This window comes from Pelodiscus sinensis, unplaced genomic scaffold (genome assembly GCF_049634645.1).
Source record: "Pelodiscus sinensis isolate JC-2024 unplaced genomic scaffold, ASM4963464v1 ctg48, whole genome shotgun sequence".
NCBI classification, from domain to species: Eukaryota; Metazoa; Chordata; order Testudines; family Trionychidae; genus Pelodiscus; species Pelodiscus sinensis.
Window position 1 is genome coordinate 94,763 of NW_027466011.1, and position 25,870 is coordinate 120,632.

General features: G+C 56.6%; 3 protein-coding genes and 1 long non-coding RNA gene across 9 annotated transcripts in view; 1 reads left to right on the plus strand and 3 right to left on the minus strand.

The window, feature by feature from the left end:
* Positions 1 to 9,699, plus strand: part of LOC142825928 (uncharacterized) — a 31,982-nt gene extending 22,283 nt beyond the window's left edge. Inside the window, exons 1-4 of one of the 3 annotated variants that reach the window (XR_012900244.1) lie at positions 6,414 to 7,111; positions 7,207 to 7,272; positions 8,470 to 8,573; positions 8,715 to 9,699. This is a non-coding gene — a long non-coding RNA (uncharacterized LOC142825928). Of the gene's footprint in view, positions 1 to 6,413; positions 7,112 to 7,206; positions 7,273 to 8,469 lie in introns of those variants that run through there. The other 2 variants (XR_012900243.1, XR_012900245.1) reach the window with 2 other exon arrangements.
* The window catches only part of LOC142825927 (ribonuclease pancreatic-like), a 42,659-nt gene extending 27,983 nt beyond the window's left edge, over positions 1 to 14,676 (minus strand). Inside the window, exon 1 of the mRNA XM_075918146.1 lies at positions 13,772 to 14,676. Within this exon, the coding sequence (XP_075774261.1) occupies positions 13,772 to 13,781 (10 nt within the window). The 5' untranslated portion in view covers positions 13,782 to 14,676. The remainder of the gene's footprint in view (positions 1 to 13,771) is intronic.
* LOC102450211 (angiogenin-2-like) lies at positions 1 to 25,768 on the minus strand. 4 transcript variants are annotated; one of them, XM_075918144.1, is made up of 2 exons: positions 22,045 to 22,145; positions 1 to 2,972 (listed from the first exon to the last, which is right to left on the minus strand). In XM_075918144.1, exon 2 carries the CDS (start codon positions 2,952 to 2,954, stop codon positions 2,469 to 2,471), a length of 486 nt encoding a protein of 161 aa, XP_075774259.1. In that variant the 5' UTR covers positions 2,955 to 2,972; positions 22,045 to 22,145; the 3' UTR covers positions 1 to 2,468. The 4 variants fall into 4 exon arrangements, 3 of the variants coding, with proteins under 3 accessions (XP_075774259.1, XP_075774260.1, XP_075774258.1); XM_075918145.1 differs by lacking the exon at positions 22,045 to 22,145 and adding an exon at positions 5,067 to 5,205; XM_075918143.1 differs by lacking the exon at positions 22,045 to 22,145 and adding an exon at positions 4,428 to 4,596.
* LOC142825930 (angiogenin-2-like) lies at positions 18,940 to 19,422 on the minus strand. Its single transcript, XM_075918148.1, has one exon. The coding sequence runs from the start codon at positions 19,420 to 19,422 to the stop codon at positions 18,940 to 18,942; it is 483 nt and encodes a 160-aa protein (XP_075774263.1).
* Positions 25,769 to 25,870: the final 102 nt, after the last annotated feature.

Genomic DNA, 25,870 nt, shown 5'->3' on the forward strand with positions numbered 1-25,870 from the left:
TGCTTTGCAAGGAGCAGGTTTAATGCGGGTTAGAGAGCCCAGAGGACGGGAGCAAGAGGGGGAAATAATTCAGAAAATGAAGAAACCCACAACAAATATCAGCGAATTCCAATGAAGGGAAGGATTTGCCAATATTAGACCAAGTCCACAATGGTAGAAAGGTAAAATGGGGTTTAGCTGCAGCAGAGGGTGGGTGGGAAGGGGCCGCTATACTGTATAATGGGCACTAGGGGGCAGCAGAGGGTGGGGGAGGGGCGGCTATACTGTATAATGGGCACTAGGGGGCAGCAGAGGGTGGGTGGGGAAGGGGCGGCTATACTGTATAATGGGCACTAGGGGGCAGCAGAGGGTGGGAGGGGGAGGGGCGGCTATACTGTATAATGGCACTAGGGGGCAGCAGAGGGTGGGTTGGGGAGGGGGGGCTATACTGTATAATGGGCACTAGGGGGCAGCAGAGGGTGGGCGGGGAAGGGGCGGCTATACTGTATAATGGGCACTAGGGGGCAGCAGAGGGTGGGTGGGGAAGGGGCGGCTATACTGTATAATGGGCACTAGAGGGCAGCAGAGGGTGGGTTGGGGAGGGGGGCTATACTGTATAATGGGCACTAGGGGGCAGCAGAGGGTGGGCGGGGAAGGGGCGGCTATACTGTATAATGGGCACTAGGGGGCAGCAGAGGGTGGGTGGGGAAGGGGCGGCTATACTGTATAATGGGCACTAGGGGGCAGCAGAGGGTGGGGTGGGGAAGGGGCGGCTATACTGTATAATGGGCACTAGAGGGCAGCAGAGGGTGGGTGGGGAAGGGGCGGCTATACTGTATAATGGGCACTAGGGGGCAGCAGAGGGTGGGTGGGGAAGGGGCGGCTATACTGTATAATGGGCACTAGGGGGCAGCAGAGGGTGGGCGGGGAAGGGGCGGCTATACTGTATAATGGGCACTAGGGGGCAGCAGAGGGTGGGGGGAAGGGGCGGCTATACTGTATAATGGGCACTAGGGGGCAGCAGAGGGTAGGGCGGGGAAGGGGCGGCTATACTGTATAATGGGCACTAGGGGGCAGCAGAGGGTGGGGAAGGGGCGGCTATACTGTATAATGGGCACTGGGGGCAGCAGAGGGTGGGGAAGGGGCGGCTATACTGTATAATGGGCACTAGGGGGCAGCAGAGGGTGGGTGGGGGAGGGGCGGCTATACTGTATAATGGGCACTAGGGGGCCGCAGAGGGTGGGTGGGGAAGGGGCGGCTATACTGTATAATGGGCACTAGGGGGCCGCAGAGGGTGGGTGGGGAAGGGGCGGCTATACTGTATAATGGGCACTAGGGGGCAGCAGAGGGTGGGTGGGGAAGGGGCGGCTATACTGTATAATGGGCACTAGGGGGCAGCAGAGGGTGGGTGGGGAAGGGGCGGCTATACTGTATAATGGGCACTAGGGGGCAGCAGAGGGTGGAGCGGGGGAGGGGCGGCTATACTGTATAATGGGCACTAGGGGCAGCAGAGGGTGGAGCGGGGGAGGGGCGGCTATACTGTATAATGGGCACTAGGGGGCAGCAGAGGGTGGAGCGGGGGAGGGGCGGCTATACTGTATAATGGGCACTAGGGGGCAGCAGAGGGTGGGGTGGGGAGGGGCGGCTATACTGTATAATGGGCACTAGGGGGCAGCAGAGGGTGGGTTGGGGAGGGGCGGCTATACTGTATAATGGGCACTAGGGGGCAGCAGAGGGTGGGCGGGGAAGGGGCGGCTATACTGTATAATGGGCACTAGGGGGCAGCAGAGGGTGGGCGGGGAAGGGGCGGCTATACTGTATAATGGGCACTAGGGGGCAGCAGAGGGTGGGTTGGGGAGGGGCGGCTATACTGTATAATGGGCACTAGGGGGCAGCAGAGGGTGGGTGGGGAAGGGGCGGCTATACTGTATAATGGGCACTAGGGGGCAGCAGAGGGTGGGTGGGGAAGGGGCGGCTATACTGTATAATGGGCACTAGGGGGCAGCAGAGGGTGGGTGGGGAAGGGGCGGCTATACTGTATAATGGGCACTAGGGGGCAGCAGAGGGTGGGTTGGGGAGGGGCGGCTATACTGTATAATGGGCACTAGGGGGGCAGAGGATGGGGCGGGGAGGGGCGGCTATACTGTATAATGGGCACTAGGGGGCAGCAGAGGGTGGGTGAGGGAAGGGGCGGCTATACTGTATAATGGGCACTAGGGGGCAGCAGAGGGTGGGCGGGGAAGGGGCGGCTATACTGTATAATGGGCACTAGGGGGCAGCAGAGGGTGGGGGGTAGGGGCGGCTATACTGTATAATGGGCACTAGGGGGCAGCAGAGGGTGGGAGGGGGAGGGGCTTCTATACTGCGTACTGGGCCCTAGGGCAGCAGTCCTACAGGGGGGGCTGTTCTGTGTCCTAGGAGGAAACCTCTGGGCGCGGTGCCCGTTCTGCCGCCCGAGGGCTCACTCTGGGGCTCGGGCGGCGCCTCCTTTATGCTGCTACGATCCAGTTCTCGTCGAAGTGCTCGGGCCGGCCCTGCCCGTCACAGGCGATGACGATGGTCCGGGCGCCGTGGGTCGCCCTGTACTCGCAGTTGTTGGGGGGGGATCCTCCGCTTAACGTGCAGGTGGTGACCGAGAGTGGTCCCCGGCTGCGGCGCATGCGCTGCCCGGCTGGGGTGACGTAGTCCTCGCCCCCATGGGGGGTGCACACGGCTTTGATGCTGTTGATGTTGTCGTGGATGAAGGTGTTGGTCTCCTTGCAGTCTTTGGGCCCCGGTCTGGCGTCCGGTTTTCGCAGGCCGTTTATGCTGCGCATCTTGCGGTTGCAGTACCTGGCGTTATGACCCGTTGGACTGGGATCGTAGTGCTGGTTCAGGAAGTGCTTGTACCGGTCTGGGTCCCGCTCTCGGCCGGCGGAGGCTCCCGCGAGCAGCAGCGCCGTCAGCAGCAGCAGGGGGGCGGCTCTCAGCCCCATGGCGTCTGCCGGAGGGTCCTGTGACACAGGGAGAGACCTCAGAGCTGCTGTGGGGACTCTGGGGCTGCGGGGAGCCATTGAACCAGGCCGGGCCAGAGTTTGCAGGGCCCCAGGCCGTGCGGAGCGGCTCGGGGTGGGGCCGGGAGCTGGGCAGCGCGGGGCTCAAGGGAACCGCCACGTTGGCTTTGCCCAAAGGCCGGGCCTGCTCTGAGCCGCACGGTGTGGAATGGAAACCGCGCCAGCCCCAAGCCCCTGCCTGAGCCCTGAGACCCCAGACGCCTGCAGCTCCCTCCTCCACCTCACCCCCCCCAACCAGAGCCTGCCCTGCCGGCCAGAGTCCTCACCCCCCCCCCCCAACCAGAGCCTGCCCTGCCGGCCAGAGTCCTCACCCCCCCCCCCCAACCAGAGCCTGCCCTGCCGGCCAGAGTCCTCACCCCCCCCCCCCCCAACCAGAGCCTGCCCTGCCGGCCAGAGTCCTCACCCCCCCCCCCCCAACCAGAGCCTGCCCTGCCGGCCAGAGTCCTCACCCCTCCCCAACCAGAGCCTGCCCTGCCGGCCAGAGTCCTCACCCCCCCCCAACCAGAGCCTGCCCTGCCGGCCAGAGTCCTCACCCCACCTCCCCGCTCCGGCCGGCAGCCCCCTCCTACTCCCTGAACCCTCATTTCTCGGGGAGCAGGCAGGCGGCCCCCGCTCCCCCACGGGCTAGCACCTGGCTTCTGACCACGGCCCGGCCCGGAGCGTCCGGCAGCGAGTCCTGACTGGGGCAGTTACAGCCTGAAACACGAGAGTCGTCCAGTTCCGGGTTCTCACGGTCCGAGATTTAGGGACGCCCAGCGCCTGGGGTCTCTTATTGGGCCACCCCAGCCTGTCGCCGTGAGGGGCCGAACCACAGCAACTCGCCTTGGCAGAGCGGCCAGACTGGGTGAGACCAACGGCCCGTCCAGCCCAGGGGCCTGTCTGCCGGGGGCCCCAGAGGGAGGGAACACAACAGGGGATCCCCGCATCATCCCTCCCCTGCTACTCACCTCCACACAAACAGAGGCCAGGGCCACCAACCCTTCCCATCCTGGCTAATGAGCATCGAGGGACCTAACCACCATGAATCCGTCTAGCTCTTCTTTGAACCCTGTTAAAGTCCTGGACTTCACCACATCCTCTGGCGAGGAGTTCCACAGGTTGACTGTGCGCTGGGTGAAGAAAAACCTCCTTTGGTTTGCTTTAAACCTGCTGCCTGTTCATTCCCTTTGCCAACCCCTGTTCTTATATTGTGGGAATAAATAAAGAACTTTTCCGTATTCACTGTCTCCACAGCACTCATGATTATATTGCCCTCTGTCCTATCCCCCTAACTGGTCTGCACTAGGGACTTATTTCAATGTAATAAAGGAAGCAGCCACACTCCCAAGGCCACTGCTTCAAGGAAACAGGCTGGTAGTTTAGAAAGCTGAACTCTTGCTCCCCTCGTGGACTCACGCTCATTTCGAAATCGTTCTTGCCAGCGCGGAGGCTCCCTCGCTGCTCTCTCCCCACGACGACTCCCCAGAGTCAGTGAAACCCACCGCTCCTCGGCATGGCCTGGGCTCTGCTCGGAGGTAGCATGTCCTCACGGACATGAGGCCGGCCGGATGTGACACACCCTGAGCTTGGAGCCTCCCTCCCCTAAGGCCTGGCCCAGGCAACCTGCCCAGTGCTGAGACCCTCTGCAGCCCGCGGGGAAGAGCCCAGCCGCTGGGAACACCTGCCCCAGGGCTCAGCCCAGCCCTCCGCTCCCTCTTCCAGGTGACATGATCTGTCCTGAGCCCCTGCTCTAGCCACTAGACCCCACTGCCCTTCCAGAGCCAGGGACAGACCCAGGATTCCTGGCTCCCAGCCTCCTGCTCTAACCACTAGACCCCACTGCCCTCCCAGAGCCAGGGACAGACCCAGGATTCCTGGCTCCCAGCCTCCTGCTCTAACCACTAGACTCTACTCCCTCCTCAGAGCCAGGGACAGACCCAGGCATCCTGGCTCCCAGCTGCTCCGGCTTTAGCCACTATCTCTCAGGAGAGCAGCAGGTGACCCGCACGGCGACTATTGGGGACCCCGCTGACCCCCGCAGGGTCGGTCACTCACCAAGTGCAGGGCTGGGCTCTGGCCGGAGAAGCGGCTGTGGGGCCCTGCAGAGGCGGAAGCGTCTGAGCCTCCTCCTGCTCCGGGGCCGGTTATATGGGGCCGGGCCGGGTCATCGGCCAGCAGGATACAGGATCTGGCACCCGGCCTGCAGAGCCAGAGAACTAGGAACTGGGGGCGGAGGAGCGAACCAGGTGGGGGTTGGGGGACGCCTCCCCCCAAGGCCTGGGGCTAAAAGGGGGGGCAGCCCCAGGCCTGGGTGTCCGGAGAAGGAGCCGGGCTGCTGGATTCGCCCTCCCAGCCGGAGGCTGCAGCGAGTGTCCTGGCCGGGCCCCCCCGGGGAGACGTGACGCTGCGGTTCGGAGTCGGGCAAACGCGCCCCCATCTCCCCAGGTGGCTTCCCGCAGTCGGGGGGGGGGCAGAGCCCCCGGGAGACATGAGCCGCTCCCGCCTGGGGCGCTGGGATTGCCCCTAGCCCAGGGCTGGCCCCTGTCCACACCCGCAGCCCAGCCCAGAGCCGGGGCAGAGCCACACGCCCCCAGGGCCCGGCTGAGCGTGTCCAGCGCAGCGCGGTCGGCAACGGGCCGGCTGCTTCCTAGCGCCCCCAGGGACACACGGGCCCTCGGCCGCGGCCTCCTTCCCCGCCGGCAGAGTCAGGCCCCTGCGCGCCCGGCCACGCGGGTCTCGCCCACGTCCTGGTGCAGTTCCCCGAGACGCGGCGTTTGGGGAGCGGCCAGCGAGCCCCGCGGGGATCCCCACTGAGCAGAGTCTGGCTGGAGAGACGGGAGTCGCAGGGCGTCAGTGCCACCCGGCTGCTGTGCGCCCGGGCGTGGGCCGGCTGCAGGGCGCTGGGCAGAGACAGGGGGAGCACTGGTTTGGGGGAGACGTGCCGGGGGGGCCCGGGGCGCTGGGCAGAGACAGGGGGAGCACTGGTTTGTGGGGAGACGTGCCGGGGGGGCCCGGGGTGCTAGGCAGAGACAGGGGGAGCACTGGTTTGTGGGGAGACGTGCCGGGGGGGCCCGGGGTGCTAGGCAGAGACAGGGGGAGCACTGGTTTGGGGGGAGACGTGCCGGGGGGGCCCAGGGCGCTGGGCAGAGAGAGGGGGAGCACTGGTTTAGGGGGAGACGTGCCGGGGGGGCCCAGGGCGCTGGGCAGAGAGAGGGGGAGCACTGGTTTGGGGGGAGACGTGCCGGGGGAGGCCCGGGGCGCTGGGCAGAGAGAGGGGGAGCACTGGTTTGGGGGGAGATGTGCCAGGGGAGGCCCGGGGCGCTGGGCAGAGAGGGGGAGCACTGGTTTGGGGGGAGACGTGCCGGGGGAGGCCCGGGGCGCTGGGCAGAGAGAGGGGGAGCACTGGTTTGGGGGGAGACATGCCGGGGGGGCCCAGGGCGCTGGGCAGAGAGAGGGGGAGCACTGGTTAGGGGGAGACGTGCCGGGGGGGCCCAGGGCGCTGGGCATAGCCTTAAGCATGAAAGAAGCATGTTTAAAAAAACAAACCCCAAGACATTTATTGATACCTGCAAAGGGTCCCACATGGAAATGGGTACAGCTACATTAAGGATTGGTGCTTTTACTGTTAATACTGTAAGAAAGCCCTACAACAAATGTATTTTAACTAAAAGAAAAAAAATGTAGCCAAAAGCAACTCAGGTGTGGAGACAGCTTAATTCTTCCCCCCCCCCCCCCCCCAGATCACGAAAGGCCATGCTAGGGAGGGGTGCCTAAGTCTTTAAGGATCTATTATGTTAGAGTTGCAGTGATCAAATTCACCTGCTAGCTATGTTGAAGTTGTTTGAAACAATAGGTTAGGAGGGTATAAAAAACCTAGGTATGGTGGCAACTGCCCTTTTCAACAGAAACTTTCTTAAATGGCTGCTGGACTGCAACAGGAGAAGGTATGTTCCCTGTTTGTAACTTTGAAAATATATATTCTATAATGCCACTCTTTGGCCATGCTCTCTCAGTAAAATAATGATGGCTATCTTTATTGCAGTGTGATCTGTTTAACATGGAACCAGTCATTTTAAGCTGCAGTTCACCACCAGGCCAAGGTAAAAACCATTTTTAACTGTAGTTGTGCTTAATACTGTTTAAAAAAAACCTGGGTAATACTAACAAACATTTGTGCTTATTCTTTAACCTTAAGGCCCAAGCACACATGGGGGGGAACAGAACAAGCATGTGCCTGCAACACTTTATTCCATAGTGAAAGGTAACTTTTTTTTGCAATTGGCTTTTAAATGTATGTGGGGTGTGTGTGTGTGTGTGTGAGTTTGTGTGAGAGAGAGATGAGGTCTGTGCAAGACATAGGTGTGTTTTTAAAAAGTATTTGGTTGCAAACTGTTGGCTTGTTTCAAACTAAGAGGTTTTTTACTGTGCAAAATGTGATGTGTTTTTAAAATGGGTTTGAGGCATTTGGGGGTAATCCTAACTAACCAAAAGCCCAAACACACATGTGCCTTTTAAATACATGTGGTGCTACTGGGTTTGTGTGTGAGAGAGAGGGGGTCTGTGTGGTTTTTAAACATAGGTGTGGTTTTTAAACTATATGTTGGCAAACTGCTGGTATAGAGTGTTTGGGGGGTTGCTCTTTCTGTGCCAAATGTGTTTTCAAAATAAATGTTCAATTCTGAGTTGGGGGAGGAGGTGGTGGGGTTAGGCTAAAGGTATCTGGGATGGTTACGAAAATGTGGTGTGTTTTTACTTGGGGGGTTTTATTTAAAAAAAAAAAGCTGGCTGTAGGGGATAAGTTGTGGGTGATTCAGGTGCTTATGCTAGAGATAAGTGGTGTTATTTAAAAAAAATCAGTTTGTTACCTACCGCTGCTGTTAAAAAATTATTGTTGCAAATGGTTTTAAAACTGTTGCGGGGAGTTTTTGAAGGTGTGTGTGTGATGGAGTTTGTGACAGACACAGGTGTGTTTTTAAAATAGATGTTGGCAAACTGCTGGTATGGAGTGTTTGGTGGGTTGCTTTTTCTGTGCAAAATGTGATGTGTTAAATGCATGTGGGTTTTGAAAAGTCTGGCTGCAAACTTGGTTTGGTGTGTTTTATAAAGCTGCTATTTAGTGTATGTGTGTGGAGGGAGGGGATGGGGCTGTGCAAGGCATAGGTGAAGGGTTTTTAAAGTACTTGGTTTGTTTAAACTAACAAGGGGTTTTAATAGCAGTTTTTTGGTTTTTATTCTGCAAAATGAGATGTATTTAAAATTTTTTGTGGGTTTTTTGTTGTTTTTTGTTTGTTTGGTTTTTTTAAGTGGTAGAAATAAACTCAAAACCGGTGTTTGTTGTACAGCCTGAAATGGATTATTTTGTTTTAAAGCTATAACTTTTTAAATAGAAAAACATCCTAATGATTTTAAAGTTTACAAGAGGGTTTCATGTGTTTTTATATTAATGTTTGCTCCACAGTACAGTCATGAGAGATCCTTAGACCAGAGGGAAAACAAGCTCGAAAGAGACAGCTGAAAAAGAAAATTCCCCAGCATCAGTGACTGATGGATCGATGAAGCCCAGTAAATATATTTTGCTTATCGGTTTGGTTGTTCTATGAGGTTTTAAGTAAAATACATAGGTGTGGGGGTGAGAGATGGTAAAGTTCAGGGGTTTTGTTTGTTGGTTTGCTTTTTGTAAAATGTTTTTCCCACACCTCATAGGCATGGACAACTTTTCTGACAATGCTGTAGTCAGAGCTACAAGGACACCTCCTCCAGAACCACCAAAGAACCAGGAATCTGCTTTGAGACCCTTAACAACGCAAACCAGCGCACGAGTGCAGAGGAAGCGTCCGGGCGGTCCGAACCTCACATACGTCAAACCCGAGGACAAAACAAAAGACTCTGGTAAAAAAACAACCATGCAACCACAACTCCAGTTCCTCAGTGGTCACTGCCACAGCAAGCCCTGAGAACTGTGAGCGAAAACGCCCACATTCACAAACCCGGAGCACGCGCTCTAGGGGTTCTGAACGTGTGCAAAACCACACACATTCACAAACCCGGAGCAGGCGCTCTAGGGGTTGTGAATAAAAAACCAAGGATTGAAAACTCCTGCAATGCCGAGATGTTGCAGCCACACAAACACAACTCCAGTTCCTCAGCGGCCACTGCCACACCATGCCCTGAGAGAACTGTGAGTGAAAATGCCCACATTCACAAACCCGGAGCACGCGCTCTAGGGGTTCTGAACGTGGGCAAAACCACACACATTCACAAACCCGGAGCACGCGCTCTAGGGGTTGTGAATAAACAACCAAGGACTGAAAACTCCTGCAATGCCGAGGTGTTGCAGCCACACAAACACAACTCCAGTTCCTCAGCGGCCGCTGCCACACCAAGCCCTGAGAACTGTGAGCGAAAACGCCCACATTCACAAACCCGGAGCACACGCTCTAGGGGTTCTGAACGTGCGCAAAACCACACACATTCACAAACCCGGAGCATGCGCTCTAGGGGTTCTGAACGTGCGCAAAACCACACACATTCACAAACCCGGAGCATGCGCTCTAGGGGTTCTGAACGTGCGCAAAACCACACACATTCACAAACCCGGAGCACGCGCTCTTGGGGTTCTGAACGTGCGCAAAACCACACACATTCACAAACCCGGAGCATGCGCTCTAGGGGTTCTGAACGTGTGCAAAACCACACACATTCACAAACCCGGAGCACGCGCTCTTGGGTTTCCGAACGTGCGCAAAACCACACACATTCACAAACCCGGAGCATGCGCTCTAGGGGTTCTGAACGTGCGCAAAACCACACACATTCACAAACCCGGAGCATGCGCTCTAGGGGTTGTGAATAAACAACCAAGGACTGAAAACTCCTGCAATGCCGAGGTGTTGCAGCCACACAAACACAACTCCAGTTCCTCAGCGGCCACTGCCACACCAAGCCCTGAAAACTGTGAGTGAAAACGCCCACATTCACAAACCCGGAGCATGCGCTCTAGGGGTTCTGAACGTGAGCAAAACCACACACATTCACAAACCCGGAGCACGCGCTCTAGGGGTTCTGAACGTGTGCAAAACCACACACATTCACAAACCCGGAGCACGCGCTTTAGGGGTTGTGAATAAACAACCAAGGACTGAAAACTCCTGCAATGCCGAGGTGTTGCAGCCACACAAACACAACTCCAGTTCCTCAGCGGTCACTGGCACACCAAGCCCTGAGAACTGTGAGCCAAAACCACACACATTCACAAACCCGGAGCATGCGCTCTAGGGGTTCTGAACGTGCGCAAAACCACACACATTCACAAACCCGGAGCACGCGCTCTAGGGGTTCTGAACGTGCGCAAAACCACACACATTCACAAACCCGGAGCACGCGCTCTAAGGGTTCTGAACGTGCGCAAAACCACACACATTCACAAACCCGGAGCACGCGGGGGTAGGCCCTGATGATTATGTCCAGTTACGTTTAGAGAGCCGTAATTTAACTAACCCCTTGTTTTCGGTCAGAAGAACTAGGGACGAGCTGTCTGCTGAGGATTTTTTAAACCAGACCTCAAAGCTGTTCCAGAGTAATAGAGAGTTACACCTCAATGGAACATTGCGCCTCATTGTGACAGTTGTAAGAAACAGGGGTGGGGGCGCTCGTAGAGTGTTAAATTCTATCCTTAGTAGTCAAATTATTCATAAAAAGACCATGCTTAGTAGACCTGGCTTACACAGGTACCAATCTGTGTTTTGTGGGCGGGCTCTTGGCCGTCCTGTCCGATCGTAAACCTACGGACGCCGAATTGTTAGAGGGGGCGAGAAAGCTTCATGAGAAACTGGGGTGGTCAGATCCAAAAAAGGTTACAGTCAGCGACGTAGCGATGTTTGAACAGCGTTTAGGAGTTAACATCCAGGTGGTGCTGTATCCGGCGAAAGGCGGCTGGGGCTTTTTTAAAACGGGGGCCCAGTGTACCCCAAGACTTATTTTATCCTGTTGCACGATGAGCATTACTATGGGGTTCTGGATGTGAAAAAGTTGTTTGGAGTGAAGAATGATTGTGAGTTTTGCCGCACCGTGTACAGGCACGACCACTCTTGCAGGTATCGTTGCCGCCTCTGCTTGAGTGGAGCGTGCTCAGACAGCGTGGGCGTGCCGCTGCGGTGTCCTAGCTGTAGACTATTTTGTCGATCCAAAGAGTTCTTAGTCAGACACACAGACTGCACGTCAAAAACAAGTCGAATGCCTGTCTAAAGCTAATATCATCTAATAAACCATCTTGTTAGTCTTTAAAGTGCTACATTGTCCTGCATTTTGCTTCAGCTACCCCAGACTAACACGGCTACATTTCTATCACTGTCTAAAGCTTTGTGTGAGTGTCAGTCTTACGTGGACAAGCGGCACCGCTGTAAAGGCGGCGCTGTAAGCAGTGTAAGGGTTTGCTTGTTGGCAACGTAGACAGTCATCTCTGTTTCATGGACAGCCTTAGAAAGCCCGAATCCTCAGAAAAGTATATTATTTTTATGAATTTGAATGCACACAGGAGACGGGGTTGCACACTCCAATTACATTTTTGCTATGGCCCTAAAGCCAGAAAAATCGTGGGAATGTAAGGGTAGCGAGTGTCTTTCTATGTTCGTTAAGACCTTTATTGGCAAAGAGTTCCATGACTACACATTCATAGCACAATTCCAAAGGTTACCATACGTACTTCGTCGTTAGACAGCTACTGAAGGAAAAGATGTGCCTAGAACTGATCACTCAGGGTAGTAAACTGTTTGTGAAAGTTAAGGCCCTGGGCATTCGTTTTATAGACTCTTGAAACTTCTTGCCCATGAAGCTTAGCAAGCTACCGCAGGCGATGGGGTTGGAAGGGTGCAAAGGGTATTTTCCACAGTTTTTTAACATTTTAGAAAACCAAAATTACGTGGGGCCTATGCCCGGTGTGGGACACTATGGTGTAGACAGCATGATGCCCAGGGAAAAAGCAGAGTTTCTCGACTGGTTTCGGGACCACAGCTCTGAGACGTTTGACTTGCAGAAAGAGCTCACGTATTACTGTCAACAGGATGTTAAAATGTTGAGACAGGCTTGTATTCTATATAGAAAAGAGATTATGAAAATGACAGAGATGGGGGGTGTAGCAGAGAGAGGCCCTGGTAAATTCACCGAGATAAACCTGTATATCGATCCTTTCCAGTACATCACGCTGGCCTCCGTCTGCATGGCGATGTACTGGTTTATGTTTTTGGAGCCTAACACAGTAGCTCTTCTCCCTCCAGACAATTACCACCAGCAGAAAAAAAGAGATTTGACCCCATCTATTCAGTGGCTGCTGTATACCGCTTACAAAGAAAATATACAAATACGGCATGCTTTACAGGGTGGAGAACTACAGGTAGGCCCCTACTTTTAGACGGTTATGCCAATGTTGACGGGGTACGCACGGCCTTTGAGTTTAACGGGTGTTTTTTCCAGGGCTGTGTCACCTGTTATTGTGAAAAAGCACAAAACCCTATGACTCCGCGGGTATGCTCCGCCAGATACAAGGCAAGCCAGTGTTCACCTGGTTGGTTGTGAGGGTGCGTGTTGACCACCAAACCGAGGGGTCTCTGAGAACCTGCCACCAGGGAGCCAATCACAAGGGAACACATCCAAGAAATTCTCTTTTGTATAAGGGTCTGTTGATAGGACACGTGAGAGCTGCACGTGTCCATCTTCACATGGAATCAAACAGAACGTTTCTCCTCTGACTTATCTCTATGACGTTGTCAAACCCCATACGCGATCCTATTGATGGTGACCGTCGAAGCCTTCCCAAAGCGTATTTCTGCTCTGAGGTTCCCTATTTTAATCAGCGAATAGTGGTCGGCGCATTCCTGGTCAGGAGAGAGATGGAAGGCAAACAAGGTGTAACCCCGTGCAAACTCCTCACGGTCAATTAACAGAGAACGATCTTTCATGTGTTTGCCTGCTGTCTGTACCAGATTCATGTATTCTCTCTCTCAGCGCCCGGCCTCAAAGTCTGGTTGCAGAGGTTTGGTTGGTATCTGTTCACCGTCCACATACAGGGCCACAAAATTAATATCATGTTTAAAATGAAAGGGGTTTTTAGCGTAACTTCCGCTGAAGGCGTCATTATCCACAAACCCTAGGACAAGTCTTTTGGGTAACTGTCCCAAGAACAAGTTCTCCTGGTTACTGACCCGGCTGCCGGCGGGGATGCTAAACACTTTCATTCCCACACGGTCCACAGGGTATTTAGCATTAGCGGTAAGCAGGGCCTCTGCATGCCCCAGACGGACGCCCGGGGCCACCCGCACTTTCTTCGTTGGACACCGAGGGGCCAGGCCAGCCCCTGGGCCCAGCTGAGCCCACGGGACCCATCCCCAAGGACACTGGGGCTAAACGTGTGTCAGGCCCAGGCGGGGCTCTGCCGGACACACACACCGGTGTGAGGCTGAACCAGCTGCCCGTCCCATCATTTTTCTGCAGCTCATGGAAACTGCCCCCCAAGCTCTGCCTGGTGCCGGCGCTGCGCTCTTGTTCCATGAACGCCAATGGGTGGGGCCCGCCAGATCTCTGGGCTGCACGTCCCAACTGGGGCCCGTCCTGCGGCCAGCCGGGCAGAGACACGGTGCTGGGCTCCCCTGGGCGTCCACAGAGGGCCCCGGCTCCTGGGCTGAGCACATGCATCGAGCGGGGCGGGGGGGGGAGTCACCTTGTTACACGGCTGTGGGACGAGGCTGTTCGTGGCGCTCCTCACTCACCAGCCAGCATGAGGAATGGGGGGGACCAAACTCCACAGGCCTGGGGGTCCCACACAGCACCAGCTTGGGACCCCCCTTTCTTTCCCCGGCCAGACTGCTCCCCAAGCGGGAATGGGCAGGCGGGTGTTGGGCTGCTTCCTGCAGCGTCCTCCCCTCCAGCTCTTCCTCCTGGTACCCGCTGGGCTTGCTCCTCCCAGAGCCTCTGCCCTCCCTCTGCCTCTCGGCTCCCTGCGCCCAACAACCTGCAGAGGGGCCTCTTCAGAGCCGGTCTGCGCTGGCCCCTCACCTGGCCCCAGGTGTCCCAGGCAGCCTGCGCTCACTGGGCTCTGCAAACCCAGCAATTAACTTGATTGTCCTGATTGCTTCTGGCCAGGTCCCAGATTACAGAGGGGTAACGGGGGAATGGAGGTGCTGGATTCCGTGCAGTGGGGTGGAGACGAGGGGCAGGAGTTTCTTTGGGGTGTCCCTGACTCACTTGCTGTCGTCCAGTCTGGCTGGGTTAGGGGGTGGGGAGGAAGCCGGCTGCATGGGGGGGAAGCGAGTCTGTGCCAGGAGGACTATTTGCATGATCACGTCACACACAGTTTACAGAGCGGTTAATGGCTTACCGGGCACAGGGGAAGATTCTTTTCACAGAAGTTTTTGGAGCGTTGCCGAGATCTAAAACAATTTTTTAACTCCTGTGTGACTCATTAATACCCGGTCAATTGCATTGAGGCCAGATCTGTGCTACACGGTAGAGTTCTGGCTCTTCTGAGTCCCAAGTAGCAAGTCCTGGGTGTGATGCTCATGTTGTAGCATGAACCCGCATCTGCAATTCTTTGGAACATGCCTCTGTCTACAGCCCCTGAAGCCCGGTGTAAATTTGTTCTGGGGCTTCTGCTCTTTGAGTTGGTGACACTCACACGGTGAAAGTTTCAAACCAGGAGAACTTGTATTTGTTTTTACAGGTCTGTGTCACTTGCTCTTGTGAAGCAGGGACCCTAAACAGCCCCCAGAGAAACTGTGTACGCCGGAGTGAATGCCTTTTACTCTCCTATCCACTGTCAGTGTTAGAGAAAACAACCAATGGTCTGGTAGCACTTTACAGACTAACAACACATGTAGCTGGTGTCATGAGCTGTCGTGGGCACAGCCCACTTCTTCAGACGATCCACGCGTGTCGTTAGTCTACAAAGTGCTACCAGACCATTGGTTGGTTTTTTCTGTACTGACTAACTCAGCTGCCCCCTGACGTATGTTAGGAGAAAGCCTTGCTTTCCTATGCAGAGCCCCGGCCCCGGGGCCGGACGAAGGAGGCAGCCCAGCGGCAATACAAGACTTCGAGCATTGTTGAAACTTTCGCTGAGTTTGTTAAAATTGTAACCCCCTCTGGCTTCTCACAGGTTTACAAGAAGCTGTTTTGTTAAACTTTGTTGTCTCTGCTCGCTCTTTCCTTATCTCACCCCGGACCCTCCGCCCCCCCGCGGCTCCATATCCTTGTGCAAAGACCCGTCCCTTCTTGAGCAAAGAACCAATAAACTAATTGTAGCTGATGTAACGATGTGTGAGACTTAAAAACAACAAATGCTTTATGGACTAACACTTTATAGACTAACAGCACATGGAGATGGTACCAGGAGCTCTCGTGGGCACAGCCCCCTTCTTCAGATAAGACTTGTACTGTTGATAGTTCTTTGGAAGCCACTGTCCAGCCCTCCCCAATGCATTGCAAATAAACCTGATTAGTATTGTCTGTGTGGCTGAATTCTCGGGAAAAGAACTCCTCTGTTTACCAAGTAAATATTGTGTTACTATTTGCAAGGACAGCATGGCTATTTCTGGTTGCCCCATAGATTTCTTTAGAATCTGAAACCTGAACTATGTGTGGATTATAGAGCCAGTCCCCGGCTTACGAACGGGCTATGTTCCGAACACCTTGTCATTACTCGATTTGGTCATAAATCGGAAATTCCCTTAAACACGCTGCCTGCGCTGTTCAAAAAAACTTAATGTACACGGTTCTCAACTAAAAAATGTTATAATGGGGTTAATGGGAAGTTGGTTGTAAGTACGGATGGTCGTAAGTTGGTGTGTTCGTACGTCGGGAACTGGCCGTATGCATTTTGGTGTGTTTACTAGCTTGAGCTGTTAGAAAGGACGATGATACATGAACTCCAAGGGTCTGTTAATTTTCTTTTTTCTTTGATTTTATATTAAATATCATAAGCATTGTCCCTTGTTAACTTTCCCTTGCTTTAATATATTTGCTTCCACATCTATGGACTGTTTCTGTGTGTGTGTGTGTGTGTGTGTGTGTGTGTGTGTGTGTGGTGGTGCACATCCACACACTCCCTCAGGGCATATCTACACTACAAAGTTAATTCTAAATAACAGCTGTTATTTCGAATTAACTTTAATAGCGACTACACAACCAAACCGCTATTTTAAAATAAATTCAAACTAGCGGAGCCCTTATTTCGAATTTGGTAAACCTCATTCTACAAGTAACACCAAATTCAAAACAGCTATTTGGAATGCAGTGCTGTGTAGACACTTAATTCGAAATAGGGGGACTCCAGCCCTTCTCAGGGAGCCCTGGTGGCCACTCTGGGCACAACCAGGAAAACTTACTCTCCTCTCCCCCAGCTCTGGAGCCATTAAAGGGGTAGACAGTGGCCTCAAAACATAAGCCAGCAAGCCACTGGCAGCCAGCCCTCCACCACTCCCCAGGAGCAGTCTGCCAGCTCCCAGGAGCTTGACAGGGGCTGGAGAAGGCGGGCGCCTTCCTTATCCAGGGTGGAGATCAAGGACCTTATTCAGGTTTGGGGAGATGCCCCCAACATCCATGATCTCCACACTAGACGGAGGAACACGCCCGTCTATGGCAGGAGAGCTGCCAGCCTGGCCACCAAAGGCCACATGCGAACCCCGGAGCAGGTTAGCAATGAAAGTCAGGTTGGTCCAGGGAGACCCCCAACCCTGAGCCCTGAGTTTCCTCTCCCCCTTCTTCCCCTTGCTTCCCCCTTCCAGCTCCCTCCTCCCAGGTTTTCCCCTCCCCTCTCCCACCCTCTCTTACCTCCTCTTCCCAGTCTCCCCAGAGGTTCATCCTCCCCCCTCCCAGTTTTGTTCTATAAACCCAGTTTCCATTTTTGACATCAGGAAGGGGGGCCAGGAAGGGGGGCTAGGGAGGGGTGAGAGGAAGGATGTGAGGGAGGAATGGGGCATGAGCCCCTGGTGGGGAGGGTCAGGGAGGCTCTGAAGGCTCCTCAGGGTGGACACTCTCCCTCAGGGCCTCCTGGATCCTGACAGCCCCCCAGTGGACCCCCGGATGGCAGCCTGCAGCAAGTGCAGCCGGGCTGATGGCAACGACCCCAGGACACACACCAGTGTGCCCAGGGGCAGTTCTGGCTCCATGTGGCCGAGTGCTTTGTTGTCCCGAGTGCGGGCACTCAGGGCACTCCAAGCCAGGACTGCTTTGCTGTCCCCCATCGAATTAGACAAGCAAGCGGGGAACCCTGAGAACTGTCTGTCCGGGGTGGGGGTCGGGTCCCTTTAAGCACGGAGCTCAGTTAGCCTCCAGCAGCAGCCCCTGCCGGCATTGGTTCCGGCCAGCCCTAACTTCGGTTCAGGGTCCTCTCAGTGTGGACGCGCTAGTTTGAAATAGCAAAACGCTATTTCAAAATAGTTCATTCAAATTAAGCTAATTCGAAATAACCCATCTACACACAAACTATTTCGAATTAAGTTAATTTGAAATAGCGCTGTACTGTAGACATACCCCCGTCTTGCCCTCTCCTGGTGTTCTTCCTTGTCTCTCTCGCTCCTCTCACCTTTACCCCAGCTGAATTACTGTCCCCATCAAACATGGACCCCCGATTTCCAGTATGAATTGATCTCGCTTCAACTTCCAGTCAATGGCTGGCGTTGGACCTTTCTCTGCTAGACCGAGGGGCGCTTGTTCTGTGCTTGTTCCCTGTGAACGTGCTCAGAGTGTGCTCCAATCCCTTTCCCTTGTTTAGCAATGCAGCCGGAGCCATGCGACTCTACCGCTCAGTAAGGCCGGTTTGCTAATCCTGGAATCATGCCCGTGGCCAGGGGAGAGATTTCACAGGTTGTGTGCACCAGGACACCTGGTTTGTGAGTCTCACTGCGAACACTCTGCTTCGCAGGGTGCAGCAGAGGGTCCGGAGGGAATTTTTAGTTTCAGATGTCCCCCAAGACGAGCTATGGAGCAAACACCCGAGGCCACAAGAAGAAAGCAGATGGGTAAGAGAAGAACGGAAGGAGCCGGTTGTGTTGCCAGCAAAGAGCAGAAGGCAGAAGTGGATGGATAAATGACGGTTTCAGCAGGAGAAGCAAAGCTGTCTCAGTTCAGGTAAGTCATAGGGACTTATGCCAGGTAATATTTTAATTAGGGTTGAGAAGAAACAAATGAGGTTAATGGGTAGACAGAGACCTGGTCTATTCTGCGAACGTATCAGTATAACTATGTCTTGGAGATTGCGTTCACCTGTCTGTCTGCGCGGCCGTTTGTGTCTCTGTGTGAGTCCATTTGTTCAAGAACTCACAAACAGAAGGAGCTGGGGCCATCCAGGCTGGGATGCAGCTTCCTCGTCTCCGAACAGGGACAGTGTTTGGCTGTGCCAGGAAAACAGGCAGTGCCTAGAATGGGATTGTTTTCCGTCACATGGAAGGGGAGGGGGCTGGTCGGAGAACAGTTATACTACAGAGTGACCACTGGGGGGGTGGCTTCAGCAGGTAGAAACTGGCCAGCCTGGGTCCAGCCCCCTCGGTAAGCGTCCAGTGACCAGCCTTCCGCCCATCCCCAATCACACAACCAGACGGTCACTGCTTTGCAAGGAGCAGGTTTAATGCGGGTCAGAGAGCCCAGAGGACGGCAGCAAGAGGGGGAAATAATTCAGAAAATGAAGAAACCCACAACAAATATCAGCGAATTCCAATGAAGGGAAGGATTTGCCAATATTAGACCAAATGCACAATGGTAGAAAGGTAAAATGGGCTTTGGGGGCAGTAGAGGGTGGGGGTGGGGAAGGGGCGGCTATACTGTATAATGGGCACTAGGGCAGGAGATGTCAGCGGTCATATAGAAGGGGCTATTGCATGTCATAGGGAGGAAAAATTAACTGGATGATTCAGCTAATTCCCTTGCGCCAGGAGGCAGCAGCCTAATTCTGGGTAATCAAGCTCTCCTCGAGATGCGTGGGGCGATTCTGCTGGTCGCAGCCAATGACGATTTTTCTGGAGCTACTGGATGCCCGGTAGTTGGGGTTACTAAAGGGCTTCCCCCCATGCGAGGTGCAGGTAGTGACCTTGAAGTCCTGGGTGCTCAGGCGCAAGTGCCTCCCGGTTTTGGTGATGTAATCCTTGCCCCCCGTGTCAGTGCAGATGGCTGCAATTTGGTGATCGGGTGCGTGGATGAAGGTGTTCTTTTCCTTCCAGACTTTTTTCCCTGGATTTGGGTCCTCTTTCCTGAGGTCTTCCATCAAGTGGCGCATGCGCCTGTTGCAGTAGCGATCATCACCACGGGTAGTACTGGGATCAACATGCTGCCACTGGAACTTCACGTGCAGCTCTAGGCTATTGGAGGCTCTCAACAGCAGCAGCGCCATGGCAAGCAGCAGCAGCAGGGAGGCGGCTCTCAGCCCCATGGTGCCTGCTGGAGGGTCCTGTGGACACAGGGAGAGACGGGAACCTCAGAGCTGCCGTACGGTGCAGAGAGGCTTTCAACCACACTCTAATGACTATGTAGAATGGAAACCACTTCAACTCCAAGCCCCACTCCCTGCCCGAGCCCCAAGCCCCCACAAACCTGCAGCTCCCTCCTGCACCTCACCCCCCCTCCCCAGCCAAAGCCTGCCCTGCTGGCCAGAGTCCTCACCCCAGCTCCCCGCTCCGGCCGGCAGTCCCCTCCTGCACCCCGAACACTCATTTCTCGGGGAGCGGGGCAGGCAGGGCCTTCCCCCTCACAAGCTAGCACCTGGGTTCTGACCATGGCCCAGACCAGAGTGTCTGGCAGCGGGTCCAAACCTCACAGTCCGAGATTTAGGGACACCCAGTACATGGGGTTCCATCTCAGACTATCCTCGCTAATAGCCACTGAGGGACCGAGTCCCCAGCAACTTGTCTTGATTAGTTTTGTAAGAATTTCAGACCAGCCAGATGGGGTCAGAGCAAAGGCCCGTCCAGCCCCGGGACCTGTCTGCCCACAGGGGCCAGTGCCAGGAGGAAGTGGAGAGAGAAAATAATTATCTAGTGATCCCTCCCTTGTCGCCCATTCCCAGCCTCTGACACACAGAGACCAGGGACACCTCCCTGCCCAACAGCCTGTTACCTGCCAGCCCTGTGCACTTGGGGCCCAGGCAGTGACACTCAGGGAAACCATTCCCCTCCCCCCAGGCCACTGCTAGAATCACAGACAGCAGGGAACAGGCTGGGGAAGACCCAGCTACACTAATTAAGGACACACCCCAGCCTCATCTGCATGCACAGAGTGACCTCCCCACTAGCAGACAGGCGGAGACCAGCTCTTCTGGAGCAGGGACGGCACTGAACTCCGGGATAGCGAAAGGGGAGAAGCACGGCATGATGGGAAATCTCTGCTCCAGATGCTAATGAACCCAGGCCGGCTCTCCCCCTCCCCCCCCCCCCCATCAGAACAATTCTAGACTGGATCCTATTGGCCCCCACAGCACTGAGCCTGCCCCGTTGCATTGTGAGCTCCTTCCTGGGGCACCCCTGCAGCCGGGCGTGACCAGTCTACACGGGGTATGTCTACACTACAAAGTTAATTTGAACCAACTCCTTAGTTCGAATTAACTGTTACTCCTCATGGAATGAGGAGTAACAGTTAATTCGAACTAAGGAGTTAGTTCAAATTAATGTTTAACTGCCGTGTGTAGCCGCGGGCAATTAGTTTGGACTAAGGGGGATTTAAAAATGGCGGTGCCCGGGAACATGCAAATGAAGCCCAGGATATTTAAATCCCCAGCTTCATTTGCAACTCCGGTTGCCCTCATTTGTGTACCTAGCTTGAACTAACGAGCTAGTGTAGACATATCCTTAGTGTCTTGGGAACGGGATGAAAAGCAAGCCATGTCCCAGAGTGCAGGGCTGCCGCCCTCCCCCACCCTCCTGAAATTCCTCCCTGGTCTTAGGTGAATGGCGCCTGGTCCCAGGGACTGTTCCTGTTCAATTTATCAATTTGGTCCAAAGCCCCCAGTACTGACACCTCATTCTGGGACAATTCCTCAGATGTGTCACCTCACAAAGAATGACTCAGGTTTGGGAATCTCCCTCACATCCTCAGCTGCAACCACCAATGCAAAGAGTTTCGCAGGGTATGTCTACACTACCCTCCTAATTCGAATTAGTGTAGACATACCCTCAGTGATAGGGGCCTTCTCTCTCACAAATCACTCAGAAAAGTTAATGTCTGCAGGTCCCCAGGGCCGGATGAAAGGCACCTCGCATACTTCAGGAGCCAAGAGAGGGGGTGTCTGAGCCTTTAGCTCTCATATTTGACAAGTCATGGGAGTTGGCAGAGATTCCAGAAGACCGGAAAAGGGCAAATCTAGTGCCCATCTATAAACAGAGAAGTAAGAACAACCCAGGAAACTACAGACCAGTTTAACATCTGTGCCAGGGCCCGACTTTGTAACTTCTCCCAGTGCATGCACCAGTCTCTCTTGTAACCCAGAAGTTGCTGTGTCTGCCAGCTGGAGCCCTGAGCTGCGATTTGAGGGGACCTTCCAGAGGCCGGTGCCCAAATCCCACAGGAGATCCCCTAACTCCCTTGGACCCTTGGCAAGCCTCAGCAGGAGGGCCCTCAGCCAGAGCAGCCCAGGTGCTGGGCTCCGGGGAGTCAGCATGTCCCCCAAGGGCTGCCAGTCGGGGGCTGGCCCCGCTCTGCCCAGCTCTGGAGGCTGAGAGTCGCCCGGTGGCTCTGTCAGCGCAGCCCCTGCTCCGTTCCCTGGGAGAGGGGCACTTTGCAAAGAGCAGACAGACCCAGCTGGGAGCCTCCCTCCTGCATGGACTGGCCCAGCCCCCCCAAATCCCGCTCTGCACTGAGAACCTTTGCAGCCCGCAGATAAGAGCCCAGCAGCTGGGAACTCCTGCCCCAGGGCTCAGAGCCACCCTGTGGGGTCAGCTGAGCCCTCTGCTCCCACTGTCGGGTAACATGGTCAGTCCTGACTCCCAGCCCCCTGCTCTAACCACTAGACCCCACTCCTCTCCTCTAGACCTCCTGACCCCCTGCAGGGTTGTTCACTCACCGAGTGCGGGGCTGGGCTCTGGCCGGGGAGGCGGCTGTGGGGCCCTGCAGAGGTGGAAGCGTCTGAGCCTCCTCCTGCTCCAGGGCCGGTTATATGGGGCTGGGCTGGGTAGGCAGCCTGCAGGATACAGGATCTGGCACCCGGCCCACAGAGCCGGTGACGAGCAGTTCCTAGGAACAGGAGGTGGGAGGAGACAGCCAGTGGGGGCGGGGTGAAGGAGGAGGCCCCCCCGGGGTATGGGGCTAAGGGGGGTCAGGGCAGGGCAGCCCCAGGCCTGGGGGTCCGGAGAAGGAGCCGGGCTGCTGGATTCGCCCTCCCAGCCGGAGGCTGCAGCGAGTGTCCTGGCCGGGCCCCCCCGGGGAGACGTGACGCTGCAGTTTGGAGTCGGGCAAACGCGCCCCCATCTCCCCGGGTGGCTTCCCGCAGTCGGGCGGGGGGGCAGAGCCCCTGGGAGACATGAGCCGCTCCCGCCTGGGGCGCTGGGATTGCCCTGGCCAGGGCTGGCCCCTGTCCACACCCGCAGCCCAGCCCAGAGCCGGGGCAGGGCCACACGCCCCCAGGGCCCGGCTGAGCATGTCCAGCGCAGCGCGGTCGGCAACGGGCCGGTTGCTTCCTAGCGGCCGCAGGGACACACGAGCCCCGCAGGCCTCACTGAACAGGGCTCCGGCTGCTGCCTCTTTTCCTGCTGTCCTTGGCAGCTGAAGGCAGCTTCAGGTCCCTGCACACGCCCAGGCCACACGGGTCGCGCCGCAGTTTCATGTCCCAATTCCTTGTTCAGTTCACTGTGAGACGCGGCGTTTGGGGAATGGCCAGAGAGCCCCAGTTGGGTTCCCACTGAGCCGAGTTTGGATCGAGAGACAGGAGTCGCAGGGCGTCAGTGCAACCCAGCTGCTGTCCACCTGGGCGTGGGCCGGCTGCAGGGCTGTGGGCAGAGACAGGCTTGGGGGAGCACTGGTTTGGGGGAGACGTGCCGGGGAGGGGCCCAGAGGCAGCGGCGGACATATGGCAGGGTGAGCGGAGGACCCTGCGCTTCAAGGGGACGCACGCATGCGCCATGTCAAAGGAGGGGCCTCACAAAATTGTGCTGCCCTGGGCCCCACAAAACCCTCATCCGCCCCTTCCGAGAGCGTGTGGGCAGAGACAGGCCCTGGAAGACACGCCATGGTGTGTCCACAGTACAGCGGTTTGGCGGGAAAATGGCCATTTTTCCGACAAACCTTGAAAGACGTCCACACTGCACGCGTGGGCTTCCCAAAAAAAAATGGCAAGCGCCAAGGGGTTTCCTGGCGTTGGCAAAGCTCTTTCTACGAGGAAGAAGCCCGTTTGCGGAAGAGCTCTGCCGGAAAGAGGCGTGTGGGCGGGGAAGAGGGAGTTCTTGGGAAAGAAGAGGGAAGAGGAAAAAGCCCAGGGGCCCTGCTGGCCGCTCTGTCTACAACAATAACAGCTGGCCTGTGAGAGAGCGTTGTCCTTTCTCCAGGCGCGTTGGCCGGGTGGGCGCTCTCCGTGGGAAGAGCAGGTCCCTTTCTCCAGGCGCGTTGGCCGGGTGGACGCTCTCCGTGGGAAGAGCAGGTCCCTTTCTTCACGCGCGTTGGCCGGGTGGGCGCTCTCCGTGGGAAGAGCAGGTCCCTTTCTCCAGCCGCATTGGCCGGGTGGGCGCTCTCCGTGGGAAGAGCAGGTCCCTTTCCCCACGCGCGTTGGCCGGGTGGGCGCTCTCCGTGGGAAGAGCAGGTCCCATTCTCCACGCGCGTTGGCCGGGTGGGTGCTCTCCGTGGGAAGAGCAGGTCCCTTTCTCCACGCACGTTGGCCGGGTGGGCGCTCGGGCGCTCTCTGTCGGAAGAGCAGGTCCCTTTCTCCACGCGCGTTGGCCGGGTGGGCGCTCGGGCGCTCTCCGTCGGAAGAGCAGGTCCCTTTCTCCACGCGCGTTGGCCGGGTGGGCGCTCTCCGTCGGAAGAGCAGGTCCCTTTCTCCACGCGCGTTGGCCGGGTGGGCGCTCTCCGTCGGAAGAGCAGGTCCCTTTCTCCATGCACGTTGGCTGCGTGGGCGCTCTCCGTCGGAAGAGCGGGTCCCTTTCTCCGCGCGCGTTGGCCGGGTGGGCGCTCTCCGTCGGAAGAGCGGGTCCCTTTCTCCATGCACGTTGGCTGCGTGGGCGCTCTCCGTCGGAAGAGCAGATCCCTTTCTCCATGCACGTTGGCTGCGTGGGCGCTCTCCGTCGGAAGAGCGGGTCCCTTTCTCCATGCACGTTGGCCGGGTGGACGCTCTCCGTCGGAAGAGCGGGTCCCTTTCTCCAGGCGCGTTGGCTGCGTGGGCGCTCTCCGTCGGAAGAGCGGGTCCCTTTCTCCATGCACGTTGGCTGCGTGGGCGCTCTCCGTCGGAAGAGCGGGTCCCTTTCTCCATGCACGTTGGCTGCGTGGGCGCTCTCCGTTGGAAGAGCAGGTCCCTTTCTCCATGCACGTTGGCTGCGTGGGCGCTCTCCGTCGGAAGAGCGGGTCCCTTTCTCCATGCACGTTGGCTGCGTGGGCGCTCTCTGTCGGAAGAGCGGGTCCCTTTCTCCATGCACGTTGGCCGGGTGGACGCTCTCCGTCGGAAGACTTTTTTCAGACGATCAGGGCGCTGGGCAGGGTTTCGCTCGGGTCTTTCTGGAATTTCAGTGTGCTGAGCCCCGCCTCTTCCATGCTAATCGCCACCTTTGCCATGGGATGGAGCCGGCCGAGGGACTGAACCGCACTCTGAGCTCATGGCCATTTCTCGTTGGACGTCGAGGGGCCAGGCCAGCCCCTGGGCCAGCTGAGCCCACGGGACCCATCCCCAAGGACAGTGGGGCTAAACGTGTGTCAGGCCCAGGCGGGGCTCTGCCGGACACACACACCGGTGTGAGGCTGAACCAGCTGCCTGTCCCATCATTTTTCTGCAGCTCATGGAAACTGCCCCCCCAGCTCTGCCTGGTGCTGGCGCTGCGCTCTTGTGCCATGAACGCCAATGGGTGGGGCCCACCGGATCTCTGGGCTGCACGTCCCAACTGGGGCCCGCCCTGCGGCCAGCCGGGGAGAGACACGGTGCTGGGCTCCCCTGGGCGTCCACAGAGGGCCCCGGCTCCTGGGCTGAGCACAGGCATCGAGCGGGGCGGGGGGGGAGTCACCTTGTTACGCGGCTGTGGGATGAGGCTGTTCGTGGCGCTCCTCACTCACCAGCCAGCATGAGGAATGGGGGGGACCAAACTCCACAGGCCCGGGGGTCCCACAAACCAGCCTGGGACCCCCCTTTCTTTCCCCGGCCAGGCTTCTCCCCAAGTGGGAATGAGCAGGCGGGTGTTGGGCTGCTTCCTGCAGCGTCCTCCCCTCCGGCTCTTCCTCCTGGTACCCGCTGGGCTTGCTCCTCCCAGAGCCTCTGCCCTCCCTCTGCCTCTCGGCTCCCTGCGCCCAACGACCTGCAGAGGGGCCTCTTCAGAGCCGGTCTGCGCTGGCCGCTCACCTGGCCCCAGGTGTCCCAAGCAGCCTGCGCTCACTGGGCTCTGCAAACCCAGCAATTAACTTGATTGCCCTGATTGCTTCTGGCCAGGTCCCAGATTACAGAGGGGTAACGGGGGAAGGGGGGTGCTGGATTCTGTGCAGTGGGGTGGAGACGAGGGGCAGGAGTTTCTTTGGGGTGTCCCTGACTCACTTGCTGTCGTCCGGTCTGGCTGGGTTAGGGGGTGGGGAGGAAGCCGGCTGCATGGGGGGGAAGCGAGTCTGTGCCAGGAGGACTATTTGCATGATCACGTCACACACAGTTTACAGAGCGGTTAATGGCTTACGGGGCGCAGGGGAAGATTCTTTTCAGAGAAGTTTTT